At 42.7% G+C, this 16468-nt stretch overlaps 1 protein-coding gene across 2 annotated transcripts in view; it reads right to left on the bottom strand.

Annotated features, from left to right (window-relative positions):
* Positions 1-16468, bottom strand: part of ATP8A2 (ATPase phospholipid transporting 8A2) — a 758530-nt gene that overhangs the window by 179249 nt on the left and 562813 nt on the right. For both annotated transcript variants that reach the window (XM_088460283.1, XM_088460284.1), the window contains 3 exons: positions 8856-8917; positions 8693-8749; positions 7626-7733 (listed from right to left, as the gene is read on the bottom strand). In XM_088460283.1, the coding sequence (XP_088316409.1) occupies positions 7626-7733; positions 8693-8749; positions 8856-8917 (227 nt within the window). The remainder of the gene's footprint in view (positions 1-7625; positions 7734-8692; positions 8750-8855; positions 8918-16468) is intronic.

Below are 16468 nucleotides of genomic sequence, written 5' to 3'. Positions count from 1 at the left end.
CTCCCCCCACAGCCATAGGAGACTGTTCCGGCTGCTGCAGCAGCCACAAGCAGTCTCACACTGCAGCCCAGCACAAGCTGTGTGCTGAGCCGCTGTGAAGGAGGGAGGGGGGGGCGACACCAGACCCAGGCCCCGCCGGGTCCCTCTAGCAAGCCCGGGCCCGGGTAAACTGTACCCGCCCCTTCCCTCTCGGCGCCCATGCGGGTGTACACCAGGGAATGTATCATTAGCATAAAGTTGCAGACGATCCTGTGGCACAACGACGCCCGTGACTGCGGCACAAGGACGCCTGTGACTCCATCCAACTCAGAATCAGGCCCCAACTTGCATGAACAAGACTATTAATAAGATTGTGTTAAATAGCTTATATTAGTTAGTCTAAGCATATTTCTAGATTAGATAAATCCAGTACAGAGCTAGAATAACATCTAATAGCATCTAATGTTTTTTAAAGCATTGCATTTCTTTTGACTTTGTCATATTACTTTCTTATTACTGCCAAATGTATAGGGTTTCTGTGGGAATTGATGTAAAATATACTGCTAATGACCAATGTAAAGTCACTCAGAAGCTGTCTGGAACCCGCTCTATACTATGGCGATAGCAGCTGCTCTGAAGACGCAAAACCACAAATATGTTTTCACATCAACAACAATTCCTTCCATGAACGCTTAGATCCATATTTTGTTTTACTGCTTTTTAGTGCAGGAATTTAACCTTATTTGCCCTTTATAAAAATATAATTTATATTTTTGCATTTTAGAATGGAAAAAAAATATTGTTTATTTGTGATATAGCAGTGATTTTACGCAGCTTTTTTATTATTTTAATAGGAGTGCAATGTGTATGGATATACTTGTATAGTGCATGGGAGGTAAGCTGATTTTAGCTCCACAACATTGGCAGATGCACATGCTGCCTAACTAACTATAGAGTTTATTTGTGCTTCATTTGTACATAAAAACAGAACTGAAACTCTTATGTATGCTGCAATAAAACATGGAGGGGGTGTGACCAGCCTAGAGTGCCCTTATATGTCTCCAACCCCCACATTTTTGCCTCATAATGCCATGGGTAGGGATGGCCATCAGCATGCCCTGCATCGATGGTTGCCATTGATGGAAAATACGGATGGAGCTATTGATGTTATGAAACTATGCAATGATGTACCATTGATGGTTCCTGCTGGCCGCGGGGCAGGGCTACTGGCTAACAGCCTAACAGCTCTGCAGTGCAAGTGGGGAAAAAAAAAAACTCCATGGCATCCACAGCTCTCATTGATGTTAGCAAACTATATGCATCTCCACCATCGATGGTATGACCATCCACCATCGGTGGGCAACCATTGATGGTTTCTAATCATCAATGGTTGATGGCCATCACTAGCCATGGGCAACACTGCTTACTGTGTAGGGCTTGCCCTACATGCTGCCCATCACTGCAGGGGACATATTTCCTAACTCTGAGACAAAGTACAGGCTGTGTAGGAAAAGCAGGACTGTATCACAAACATCCGCCCTGTAATTCATTTCCTACACACCCATCTCTTGAAATTTGCTATATGTCTAGTGGTTCGCTCCCTCCCAGCGTACAATTAATTTCCACTCTCTCTCCATGGTAAATCAGCTTCCCTCACTCCCAATCCTGGGCAATTTATTTCCCCCAATCCCTCAACACTTCTTGTATCCTACCCCCCTATCTCTGATAATTAATTTTCCAGTCTCCATCATGCCCATCTAATTATTACTAATCCTCCCACACCTGGGTAATTCATTTGCCACTATTCTTCACAACACTTTGGCCATTTACTGTACCTCTCACCTCACTGATATTTCCTTCCCCAATCTACCACTCACTCTTTTAGGTGATCTTGTCTTGGGATGTGTGTGTGTATCCAGAGGCACTTTAAGAGAGGAAGGGGCCCATGTGCAGGCTCTGATCGGGCCCCCCTTTCTCTGGTGCCGCAGTAAACTCTGGCATGCGTAGGTCTCCGGTAACATGGCGCCCGCACCGTGTTCCCGGGACATCTCTAATGCCCATGCGCGAATCACCATGGTGGCCATTTTCCCGGTGATTTTCTGTAGCACTACAGCCAACACCGGGCTGCCGGAAAGTTAAGTATATGAAATTGGGAGCAGGGTGTGCGGTGCATGGGCCCGTGTGCACCGCGCGCCCTGCACCCATTATAAATACGCCCGTGTGCATCTCTCCCAATAGAGGCTCACGTCCTGCACTCCAAAGCAGTTTTTCCTTGGGCTTATGCATGACTTTATTGAAAGCAGTGGCAAAGTTCATACTATTTTTTATTTTATTCTTTTTGGGGAGGGGGTGACTGTACAAACCTATAGAAAGATATATGCTCTCTGGGCCTGATTCAGAGCCGGACGCTATTTGCGCTCGCACGTTCAGAAAATAGGGGTGGCTATTCAAATGAACCGTTCGCTCTTTGCAGTCTGTTCACGCCTCTATGTCTGAACGAGCGAACAAAACTTGCGGTCGTTTTTTGAAAAAATACACCCCCTGGCCGCTCGCATCCTACGTCATGTCCGCTATTTATTAGATTAATCGAGTACATCGACCATGCTCGCTATTCTTGTGGTTGGCTTTTGCTACCACAATTTTGCGAGCAGTTCTGGGTATAAAATAACCCAGTGACGTGGTCAATGATGCTGCTGTATTAATTATGCACACCCTTAAAACGCCCGTTTTGACCTTTAAGCACGCCTGGATCCGCTCGGATCCCTCTTTGCATCCCTGGAACGCCTTCCCATAGGAAGGAGCGGGGACCCGAGAACAAGCGTCATCTGAAGATGGTGCTTGTGCTCTGCAGCAAACTCCAAAAACTTTCAATTATCGGAGTTTGCTGAATACCAAAGGGTACCTATCGGACCCCTCATGATGAATGGCCTGGTAACTTAAATATGCGGAAACTAGTGTTTCCGCGTGGTTGCCGGGTCATTTATCGTTTGATGAATAGGCCCGTCTTTCTCCCAATGACAAACTATTGGTTGACTTTTGGTAAACATGGACTGTTTTGCCAATCTCTACTTACTGTACCATGTAACTACTGCTTCTAAGCCATCCAGTTGATCCACACATACAAAATGTATATAGGAAATGAGGAGAGGAACATGCACACCAGCTTTTCTCAACTTGTAAGTGGTCCTGGGCACAGCTTGCAACATTTTATATATAACAATGTTAAACAAGACATAAAACTGCAGCAGGTAACAATGCATAACAGTGATACATCAACCCACCCTCATAATCCCATACAACTTCTCCACAAGATCACACCCCTTTCCTAAAGAAAATCAGATTCTGACCTTCAAAAAGGGAAACTCCATGATTATCAACAGTGTTAGGAGGTATCTAACGATCAATGTCCAGAATTACAGATGCCAGACACAGCCATATTTTATTGTGAAGCCTTGCATGAATTAGTAGTTTATATCAGTCCATGACAACATGATACTATTTCATTATTTCCTCTAAATATACAATTTTCTTCTAAATAATACCAATTGTTGGCACTTGCAGTAGAATTTTATTTTGTATTTCATTATAATTTCTTTGGGGGCATCGGGCCTGAAATTGCTCCATGGATCTCCAATTATACAGTACAATATAAACACCAGATGAGCAGAAATAATGATGCTTAGCACTTCGGGGTCTATTTACTAAGCCTTGGATGGAGATAAAGTGACCTGGCAGCTCCTAACTGTAATTTTTCAAACACAGCCTGTGACATGGCAGTTAGGATCTGATTGTCTGGTACCTTATCACCGTTCACTTTATCTCCTAACAAAACTTAGTAAATAGACCCCTAAGTTACATGAGTCCACCAAGGCTGTATAATGCGAGTCTCTAGTACAGGAGTCAGGGAAGTTTTTTACCTTTTACCGCAAAATATAGATACGCCGACGTTACCCCCTTGATTTGAAAGGAAGGAAATCATATAGTAGTGCCCCCATATAATGCCCCTGTAGTAGTGCCTCCATAGTTATGCCCCTGTAGTAGTGCCTCCATAGTTATGCCCCTGTAGTAGTGCCCCCATATAATAGCCCTGTAGTAGTGTCTCCATAGTAATGCCCCTGTAGTAGTGCCCCCATATAATGCCCCTGTAGTAGTGCCCTCATATCATGCCCCTGTAGTAGTGCCCCCATAAAATGCCCCTGTAGTAGTGCCCCCATATAATGCCCCTGTAGTGCTGCTTGTACAAAAAAAAAACACTTACCTTAATCCCCGCTCCTGCATCCGCCGCCATCCTGTCCGCCCGGCTGCTCCTCTGAACTATGGGAGAGACGTCATGACGTCTCTCCCATAGTGCGCATAGAGAGAGCCGGAAGCTGGAGTTCAGAAGAGAACTCCAGCTTCCGGCTAATGCGCCACTGCAGGGAAGGAGCCGGGCGCCCGCTGGTAGTAATATCTCAGCGGGCGTTCGGCTTAGAGCCTCCCTGCAGCACAGCCGGGCATGCATATGAATCATTCTATATTATAGAATGATTCATATGCATGCCCGGCTGTCCGTCCATTACCCCCAGGAATTTAATTTTTACCCCATGTAGGCTAATTTACCCCTGTTCCCTGACCACTGCTCTAGTAGATGACAGCATTTCTGTAGCCATTTACATGGCCTGTCCAGTGCCACTTGCATGAGATATATCTGCAGTTTCGGGTCAGTCACTTTCTGGAACAGTGAATTTTTCAAATGGTGTCATAGTGCATCTATATAAGTTGGGAGGTAAGGACTAGTCCTTTGCAAAGTGATCAGCTAAATTCTTTTGAATGTTGGTTCAGAATAAAAAATGGCTGCCACCACTGTTACTAGGCAATGAGTTCAGTGTGAGATAGATGTGGAAGACATTTCTGGTGCTTGGGAAGGTTTCTGGGGACTAGTAAACCCATTTTTAGAATTCAAGAGGTTAAACAATTTCTCAGATGTGAGAATAGTTTGATAACTTGTAAACAGAATGATACATTTAGTACAATGTTATATGTATCTTAGGAGACATTTGCCACATAACTTTGTACATTAAGTAAGACACATTTTATGCCGCTGTTAATATCACTATTAACTAATTTTCACAGTGAAAGTAGATACATTACACATAACAAAACAGTTACTAATGCTTATTTATTTAGATAGATGGTTTATTAGCATTCTCAAGGCTGACAGTTGCAGTGCCTTTAGTTAAACAGAAATTAATGCCATTAACTTTGTGTCCTCATATAGTCTCACGTTTCATCTGGAAACACTTGTCGGCCAAAACACTTTGATCTTTTCAGTGCACATAACGAAAACTCTAGAACACAGCGTATAAATTAAGCAAAGCTGACAGAACTGCCCGACTTAAAGGAATAATATAACTATTTCATGAAAGACGCTGTAAGTTCTAGTACTTCCATAAAGGCACTGGGCCTGATTCAGACCCGCTCGCAAGCAGGTCGATCGGCGTGCACACTGCGCGTGCGAGAGCCACGTAGCGAGCGAGAAATCACTCGCGCCGGCGCTCGCATCCAAAAGGGGCGGCTGTCGATGTTGATCGACAGCTCGCCCCGTTTGGTAGGCGGGTGGGTGGGGGGGGGGGCTTGCCAAACGGAGGCGTTCTCAAAGGCTATTAGAGCCAGAAGCTCACTGGGGCTTGCGGGAACGAGACCCTAACACAAGGGTCTTGTCGCAAGCCCGATGGTCACGACCATCAAAACCATCACCTGGCCGCTCGCAAAGGCTGTGTGTGGTCACCCACAGCTATGCGAGCAGCCAGGAGACCGGATTTAAAAAAACATGCGGCCGCCCTGATTCACTGCCAGCGGCTCCGAATCAGGCCCACTGTCCACTATTGGACACACCCCACTTAATGGCGACAGTATAGCTTGGAGCTGAATATTGCTATAGTCTGTACATTGCATATAAGTGTAATGCTGAACGCAGATTCCTGACGATCGCGATGGTTATCCTAGCCTGCGATGTTGGTCGCAGTGTTGGAATTGTAAATACAGCAGGGGGTCAGACATTTCCTGCCTCCTTTGCATATTTGCAAGTACGGAGTTGCAAAGCTGCTTGCGTGCGGCTTTGCAATTCCGTCCTGTGCAGAATCAGGCCCTTCAACAGTAAACCCAAAACCAACAAAAGAGATTAATTAACACAGGTCAGATTTATTCGCAGCTTACGCTTCCCTTTGCTTAGAGAGGTGGGAAAAGGCCTGCAAGTTTAGTCACAGGTACAAGGTACATAGACCCATACGCGCCTGTCAGAGGGTGCACCTCCTGCATATGAGTGACCGCTGGTGCAAAATACTCACAATGATGACAATAAGCAGCTGCTTCTGATTGGCTGATTGCGTCTGGACCTCACCCGCTGATATAAATCATTAGTGTGGTTGCTACATTATATGCAGTTGTGACCATTTATTTGCATTTGTTAACTGATATTTGCATTTGGACCACAGCAGTCAAGAATATTCCCATGTGATTTTTAAAGTGAAAAACAACAGATGTTTGTTTTTAGTTTAATTCAGTTTTGACTTTTATATTGTTCTAGTGATAAGGACCCGGCATACTGTATGCCGGATCACCACAGCCCTGCTGAGGTGTAATACTTACCTGTGCCGGCTCTCTCCTGGTCTGCCCCATTAGCATTGCGGCAGTGAGAGCTGTTGGTGGGAAGGGTAAGGAGAGGAGCAGTGCGCCCCGCTTCCACTGCATATATTCATCTCAGGACATGCTTTAGTGGATTATTATATAGATTTGTGTCTGTATTCAATTGTATTTTACATGGTAAATGTGACTTTTGCATTTATTAATAACAGTTCACTACAGTATTATATTATGTACAAATAGGGTAATTTCATTTTAGCATTTACTACTGACACTATCAAATGACTTTCAGACTCCTGGCGTAAGGCAAATGCATATGCATATGCTATCATTATCTCCTGGATTAAGTCTGGCGCATATGCTACTGACTTCTCCCGGGGGTAAACCGGCCACACATGCTACTGCTGCGGAGCTGGACACATCTTACATACACACATAACTGCATCTATTTTTCCAACACATTTTCCATTTGCATTTGAAGATAAATTTGTCCAACACTAACTGAACCCAATGAGGTTTGCTAATCCAGAAATGCTAGTTATTTATCTCTGTCTAATTCTGTCTCGTACTCTCTCCCAAGAACCAAAGGCAAAGAGTGCAGGGTCAGATAATTTAGGGGGATTCAGTAGATGTATGAGTGTTGCCACTGCAGTATGGGGGAGGAGAGAAAACATGACATCTGTCCATTCTGTTATCACTCTTTTTTTCATGGTGGTTCTAGGTTGTGCCAATGACACACTGAGGAGACGGCTGCTTATAGTTCCTCCTTCTAATGGCCAGGCAGGACGTGACATCAATATGTCCCATAGGTCCATGTCCCTGGCATGTGGAACTACACATGTCATTCCTGTGGGTCCAATGAAATTCATAGGAGCGCAACACCCACCCTATATTTATACTGAGATGCTAATATACATAGTACAGTCTTGTATTTCTTACAGAAACAAATGTGTATAAACATACAAACATCTTTCTCATTTAAAACAAAATAAATATATAAATAAAAAATGTTTTATGTAACAGACCTGTCCGAGCATATCGGGTGCAAGCGGAATGATAGGCCAAATAGAAGAATAAGCACCAAAGAACACCAGCCACATCAACATGCTTCCCCAAACAGCAAGGTGGCTAAACTGCAAGATAAAAGACAGTTTAATATTAATATACAATTTGCTTGTCTCGACAAAATAAAATAGGCAAAATAAAATGCACGGGTATACAGTATAAAGTGTGGATTTTTAAGGTGTTCAGTAAGATCCACATATAACTCTACTGCTATGCTAACACCAGCGCCATAACGCTCTGCCAGCCCAGCCTACTAAACCCATGACATCATGACTGCACACCTAGGGGGTGAGGCCGCCGGCTCCAGGAAGCTGACCACATGCAGGTGCCAGGGGGCAGCACAGTGCAATGCAAAAGAATGAATATGAGTCAGGAAAATTAAGGGGAACAGAAACTGGGAGTAAAACATAAGTATCTATGTACTAAGCCTTGGAGAGAGATAAAGTACTAACCAATCAGCTCCTACATATAATTTTTCAAACACAGCCTTTAAAATGACAGGAACTTATTGGTTGGTTGTTTATCTCCATCCACTTTATCACTCTCAAGGCTTAGTACATAGACCCCATATTTGCTTACTCTTCTGGAATATTCAGAGGCTCACATTAAGCGGGTGGTCAGGGAGAATTAAAAAATAGGCAATTATGAGGTAAAGGTATTGTACAAACCTAAGCTATCAACCCCAGTGGCATAGCCTATTGGTTCAGCCCACAAAATGACTGCCTGCAGAGTGTGTGTGCACATTATTTCTTGGTGAAGCATTAAGTTTTCTGGTTTTCTAAGAACTATAGACAGTATATCCCATTAGCTGTTCTGTTAACAATCAAAGTTGCACCTTTACATAATACAAACCTTACATCATTCCCAACTAGAAAATATGGACAAATTAGGCCGCACCCTTACTATACCCAAACCTCGCTGAGATTAAAAACACGTTTCTGGTGAGGGCACACCCACATTATGCTAACACTAGCCAGCTGGTAGGTAAGCACGTTATGTTATCTCTCCATATTAAATTCTTACTTACCTTTGTCCATGCTGTGGTTTCTAAGCCAGCTTTTAAACAGACCGTCACCACAACATACTGTAAATAAAAAATAGATAAAAGAAAACCACATGAACATGCAGCAAGTACACTGCAAGACATGCAATAACACTAAGAACATAGATTTCCCCATAGAGATACTTACAGTGTAAACAATATTTCCAACAAATAAATAATCGGTGACATGTCCACTGCTAAACACAGCATCTGTAGGAAAAGTGAGATAGAGAAATGCATGTCTTTTACTGGTGATTACTGGCATTCCCCAGTGTCCTGGCTTCATTTTCTGATTAGGAATTTTAAACATACATTACTGGTTTATTAACATTTTACTGAGGAGACCCAAATTAGGGGTTAGATGTCCAGTAATAATTTGGTCAACAAGGATTGGATCGTTCACAGTTATTTTTATAAAATTGCTATCCGAAGAAGAACGCTACCGGCCTGTGTGCAGTCATCTTCCGAAAGCACCAATGATGTGTTACAACTGATATCTTTTATCTAAAATATGTTACTAATGCAGGATATTTGTTATGGCAATAAATAAACCCATCCTTAGACAAGTAGAACAGTTTACCGACAAGAAGAACCAAATGGGTTCTGGTTTGGTGCACGATGATCTCAACTAATAGGAATTTAAATCTTCATAATTGTTTATTATTTTTAAAATTCACAAGAGGATCTTCTACATAAAGCAAACTATTAAAAACAAAGTGATTAAAATCTGTTGGCCATGTTATGTCCCAAATGTGAGCTGTATATTTATGAATAATAATTTCCAGCACACTGTTACATCAGGGACTTGTATCAAGGTATTTCACAGTGTTGTGCTGAATTCTAGTAGAGAACCTCCTCTCTCTAGGGATGTCATCGATGGTCGATGTTTAAGAACTATACATGTTGGAGCAATTCGATACTGCTCTACTGAACTCCATACCTACTTCACTCTATTACAGACCTTTGAAGCCACCTTCCATATGTACAGTGTCCTAATATGATCTAGTGCAAGTAAAAAAGCTAAGGGCCTGATTCAGAAATGGACGGAACTGCAGAGCAGCACACAAGGGGCTGTGCAATTCTGTCCATCTAAAATGCAAATGCAGCAGGAGGTGTCTTCAGGAAACAGACACCTCCTTGCTGCATCTGCAATCCCAGCACTGCGAGCGAGGTCACAACCTGGGATCACCATGGTAACAATCGCAACCACTGGTCGTGACGGTTGCCCCTTTTGCCCCTTACCGCAGCCTGACTGGGTCCTGTCAGCTTGCAAGGCCAGGACATCTGCATCCACCGATGCAGACCCTGGCATGGTCCCTTTGGAATTCCCCCGCTCCGCCTCCCAAACGCCACAGCCTGTCAATCAGGCTGCGGCTGGGACGTACTGTGAGCAGACTCGCAGATGGAGGGCTGCACATGCGCAGTACACATCCTGCGCAGGAGCAGTCCTCTAACAATCGGAGATGTGCGCTAACCATCGGGTTACCGTACATCTCTGAATCAAGGTACCCATACATCTGCGACGGATCGTCGCAATCCTGAGATCAGATGGGGGATCATCGATGTTCAGTGATCCATCGCAGGATCGCTGAAATTTCACATGTTACATTCCTCTGATTTGACAATCATGATAATTTTTTGTCATATCGGTGAAATCCAACATGTTGGATTTCTGCGATCCCAGGTTGCAGCATCGCAGGATCGTGGCAATCCGTCGCAGATGTATGGGGTCCTTTAGGCCCTAAGTTTGCAGTCATTCAAGCTGCAGAGATATCTCTGGCCCTTTCCATGTGTTTTGCATCAACCAATCCACAAAGAGCATCGTTTAGAGATTTATTTAAATATAATCACTTTCGTTAATTCAGGTATATATTCCACTCAGTCATTTTACAGTCTTTGATGCACAGAACGTATATTAATGTCAAATAGTAGCTTTAACTTGGTCTTAAACTCTAAAACTGCTCATTCTGAAAACAATGCATGTCTTACAGAGCTATTGTGCTGACTAATGTACGAACCATGCATTAATATATGTACTGTGCATGTCTTACAGAGGTATTGTGCTGACTAATGTACGAACTGTGCATTAATATACGTACTGTGCATGTCTTACAGAGCTATTGTGCTGACTAATACAAGAACTGTGCATTAATTAATATACGTACTGTGCATGTCTTACAGAGCTATTGTGCTGACTAATATACGAACTGTGCATTAATATACGTACTGTGCATGTCTTACAGAGCTATTGTGCTGACTAATACAAGAACTGTGCATTAATATACGTACTGTGCATGTCTTACAGAGCTATTGTGCTGACTAATATACGAACTGTGCATTAATATACGTACTGTGCATGTCTTACAGAGCTATTGTGCTGACTAATACAAGAACTGTGCATTATACGTACTGTGCATGTCTTACAGAGCTATTGTGCTGACTAATACAAGAACTGTGCATTAATATACGTACTGTGCATGTCTTACAGAGCTATTGTGCTGACTAATACAAGAACTGTGCATTAATATACGTACTGTGCATGTCTTACAGAGCTATTGTGCTGACTAATGTACGAACTGTGCATTAATATATGTACTGTGCATGTCTTACAGAGCTATTGTGCTGACTAATACAAGAACTGTGCATTAATATACGTACTGTGCATGTCTTACAGAGCTATTGTGCTGACTAATACAAGAACTGTGCATTATACGTACTGTGCATGTCTTACAGAGCTATTGTGCGGACTAATACAAGAACTGTGCATTAATATACGTACTGTGCATGTCTTACAGAGCTATTGTGCGGACTAATACAAGAACTGTGCATTAATATACGTACTGTGCATGTCTTACAGAGCTATTGTGCTGACTAATGTACGAACTGTGCATTAATATACGTACTGTGCATGTCTTACAGAGCTATTGTGCTGACTAATACAAGAACTGTGCATTAATATACGTACTGTGCATGTCTTACAGAGGTATTGTGCTGACTAATACAAGAACTCCAATATTTTTAACATATGATTTCTTCCACAGTTATTGCTTGGTAACAGCAGGCACCCATCAACACAAAATTCCACCTCACCTTAGCAGAGCAACAAAAAAATGCATATAAATGTGCAGAGGTATACGGCCTCTTGTAATCAATGTTTTTACTGGGTATTTAATGAAAAATAAACTTAAAGTAACAAATCACATGAAGGGTACCACACAGTTCATACTTTCCAGGTCACCTAGCAGGTGCACAGCTGTATTCATTACCCACTGACACATTTTAAAAGTTCCACAGGTAAAACTAAGGTGAGGAGACCTGGAAAACATGTACTGTTTGGGGGTCCTGAGGACTGAGGGCCTGAGCCTATTCTGCTTATACGCATGTAACGCAGTTGCTAATATCAGCGGTTATATGCAAATGTTTGCATTCGCATTGCGATCGCAGTATGACATAAGGACGCCCACTTCCCCTTACTCACATCTGTATACTTTGGCAACATAGTGAAAAATCGGTAACATCGGACCCATACCCACAGATAAGGCAGGTCAGACCTCACTCAGGAATTGCTTACTTCAGTGCACGCTATGAGACCTCAGGCTGCGTCTGGTATCGCAGTGGCTAATTTATGCACCCCCACGCAACGCCGTTGAAACGCACTGGCACGCCTGCGTTTGCCCGGCCACCCCCCGTCCCCACCCACAAACGGTACTTCCTGTCAATCTGCGATGGGTCTGCGTATCCTCTGCGCAGTGCGAAATAATCGTCCGATTGCATGCGTATGAGCGACTGTGAGTCTTGCTGAATCAGGTCCTGAGTTTGAGAACCTGTGTTCTAGGGTATGTTAGTTACTATGAGAATATTTATCATTAAGTGGCGATAAGAACGATGTTCTGTTGTCGCATTTTAACAAGAAAACTTCCCCAGAACAGCTGAGAGATCCTAGCGATGGCAAAGCTGGGTATACACTATACGATTTATCATAAGGTATATTGTTCCGACTTGGAACATAGGCAACACTTGGCACTAATGCCACAAGTATACTTATGGTGCTTGAGGAGGTTCTGAGTGGCACATGCAGGATCAATTCCTCTCCTACTATGCGCACTTTGCTGCTCCCTCCCTCCTACTCCACCTCATTCCCTCACAGAAGAGACCTTATTGGTGTATTTAGACCCTCTCCAAACTGGAAAACCCAAGCATGGCCCACATACCCATTAAAGCCTGGTCCTCTGGTGAGTGAATTCTGCCACAGTTAGTTCTGCTCACAGTCGCATAACAGTACAATATTCGGAAGCATGTCCTCATCTGCTGTCTACACAAGTTCATACTTTTTCCTACTGACCTTGTAAAACTTTGAACTGTTGCGTAAAATCGTAACATACCTTTACTGTGTTTTAAAATTTATTTCTACAATAAGTTTTAGAATCCCATCCCCTAGAATGTCTTCAGATAATTTACCTACAACAGAAGTCAGGCTAACAGATGAATCATTTCCTTGTTCCGAAAAAGTGAAAAAAAAATAAAAAATTTCTACCCATCTGCTTTCTGCTTAAGGCATATTGACCTTGGTTTGAGGAAGACCGTAAATATAACATACCATGATCCATCAGTACCATTAGCTCACATGGGTGGATACCATCCGGGCCTGATGATTACTACCCCTTTTCCACTACTGCTAAAACCCGGGCTATTGCCGTGTCAACCCGGGTCGCAGCTCAGTGGAAATGGCTCCTAGAAAAAATCCAGAGTCGACTGACCTGGGACCTGTTCACGACATAGGGAGATACGCATTCCCGGCGCTTGGGGATGATGTCATCTCCAAGCACCAGCAGAGGTAAGCCCTGGCAATATCTGGGGTCCAGCCTACGGTGTAAACGTGGTTTAAGCTGCTGTGACACAGCTTGAAACTCGTGTTCAGTGTCCCGGGCTGCATCTGGGATTTTGGTGGAAAAGAGGTATTATATATCTTTATCTTGTTTAAGCATAACTGCACATTCTGCTATGCTACACTATACTGTAGGGCTTAATCTGAGTTTTGAGCAAAGCAAACCATCTTGCAATATAGGGGTCACATTTATATTTATTATATGCAGGGAAAATACTGGCTGCTTTTGTTTGTAGTGCATAAATACTGTGAAGCTTTGCTTTTTCACTGGAATTTAGAATTAAACTAGGACAAACCTTACCATATATATAAATCTGTCTTGACATTTTAAATGTGCCCTCCCCCCCTGCAGGCACTGTGATATGGTTTAGCCAAGGTACAAATTTGCTCCTTTGTTGTGGTTTTGCTCCTAACCAGAGGAGTAGCGTGGAACCATGGCGCCCGCATGTCATAGTGCCCCCCTCCCTGCATGTCATAGCGCCCCACTCCCTGTACTGAACTGTGATAGTGGGGTATGGCCAGCCTGCGGGGGAATACTGAAATGAAGAGAAAAATAGCAAACAGTGGCAGTATCACGCTGGGCGTTGAGGTCCCATTGGGGGAATAGAATGCTTCGGTGATGAAAATAAGGGGTAGCTCCTTTGGCACTGCTTTATTTATGTATAGCACCTAGGATTTGACTTTTATCTCCTTTGAATCATTATTATTAGTCAATAGAGGAGATTGTATTATAATATTCTGATCATTTAAATTAAGTTGACAGAATACATGTGCTAGAGTGAGATAACACAGGGTGCACAGCTTAATACTGCAATTACTGCCCCAAGCAGCTATACCAAATATACACTGCACCTATATTAATGTGAGTACTACTAACCATGTTCTGTTTATCACCATTATTATTATTTCAGGTCTCCTAATATTTTTTAAAAGACCTTTCAAATAACACTGTGTGGTCATGCCTGGGAGCACCATATTACATTAAATAGCAAAGCAGTGACTTTTTTAAACTTATACCTTATAATTGAAGTTTAGGATTTTACCTCAGATGTGAAACTATTAAGTCCATTGAAGCACAGAATGAGGAGAGAAGGATGGAGGGGAACAAAAAGGAGAGGGGAGAGGAAAGTGCCAATCAGAGAGGGGAGGTGACAGAAGCCAATAGGGGAGGAGAGGACAGGGACAAAGAGCCGATCACAGGGTAGAGAGGGGAGTGAATTAAAGAGGTGAGAAGTGAATGTAATCAATGTGACAGGAAAGAGGAGGTGACAGAAGATGATCACAGAGGATGGAGGGCCAGAGGGGAGACAATCTGGCCAGTTTGATGGAGCATGAAATGTAGAAACGGATCTCAGATCCGTAACTTATTTAGGATATAGAGCAAACAAACCGAGATAAAACTAACAGGCGGCCATCATACTGTGCAGCGCCCCATGAATTCCGGGACCCTGGATGGCGCCCTCTGTCACCCTCGCTACTCCCCTGCTCCTAACATTGCATAAAGCCCCATAAATGTAATGATCTGCATAGCATTTTGCTGCACAACCTATTTCCTTGTATTTGTTTCCGCCTGTGTGAATTCAGATGGGAAGAAGTGGCCAAGTATTATATGTTTTATTTTTGTTGCTGTCAAAAATTGTATTGTAATTACACTTGATCTTTTTTGCATTCCATATTTAAGGATCAATCTTCTAATCTGATTTTGCTACATTACATGTATTTACATAATGAATTTTCAGTCCCTTATGGTTTTAAAAATGTAACTGTTCTATTATTAAACCTATTACCTCAAATACTTTTTTTTAACCACATTGGTTTCCTTTACTTCCTAGAAAGGTTGCTGACATAAAGTGCATGCAACAGTAGTTACTTCAAATATATTTTGTTTTAAAATTTCCATTTGAACTATGTGCTTTTATTTGCACTTTACAGGGAAAATTTACTAAGATGAGAGTTTTTAGAAGTGGAGATGTTGCCCATAGCAACCAATCATATTCTACTTAACATTTAACTAGCACCTTCTAGAAGATAATAGCTAGAATCTGATTGGTTGCTATGGGCAACATCTCCATTTCTAAAAACTCTCATCTTAGTAAATTTACCCCCTAATGTCTACTAGCTTCACTTTTGTCTATAACCTATTTAAAAAAAAAAAATAATATTTACATCTCCTTTACAAAATGTTTTATTGAACTGAAGTCAAAAGTTACTTACAGCATTCTGATCCATATTCCCTAAATGTCCCCTCATCTGTACATTCAACACATTATCTATTCTTTGAGGAACCACCAGTCTCGCTGCCCCGGTCTACCGTATATCTGAACAGTTAAAATGACCCAACATGTTTCTTTTTTGCCCCTTCACTTTGTAATGTTAGTTAAATTAAGTTTTAGTACATTAATGTTACGTGGCTTATGTTGTTATTATTGTTTCTTAATATATTACCATCCATCGATGGGATATTCTGGTAAAATACGTCAGCCATCAGGTGAGTCACTGTGTGGCTGGTTCTGAATCACACGCAAAGTGCTGGTAGTTACGGGTAGCCGCTTCAGCCTGATTTACTAACTTATGCCAATGCCAGTATGCGTTGCGGGGGATCATGCGTCTGCAAGCAGAACCAGTGCTGCCCGTTGGATTTTACAACGGGCGCAGCAAAAACCATCATAAGTATCTGCATGAGCACCAGCCCCATGCTAGGTGCAGGAGATACGGCAGAAACAGGCTTCCCTGCCCCATATGCACGACTTACAATCGCACAGAGCTTTTGATATACCCTCAAGACACTCCCATAAGTCAGGGTGGTTACATGCGATCGCATTGTCACTGGCCAGTTCACACCCCCAAAACGCCCTTTTTTCACCGAATGAGATGCG

This window comes from Taudactylus pleione, unplaced genomic scaffold (assembly GCF_031769625.1).
Source record: "Taudactylus pleione unplaced genomic scaffold, aTauple2 ptg000043l, whole genome shotgun sequence".
In the NCBI taxonomy this organism is placed as follows: Eukaryota; Metazoa; Chordata; class Amphibia; order Anura; family Myobatrachidae; genus Taudactylus; species Taudactylus pleione.
The sequence above is the reverse complement of the archived record's forward strand: the minus strand, read 5'-3'. Positions and strand labels throughout refer to the sequence as shown.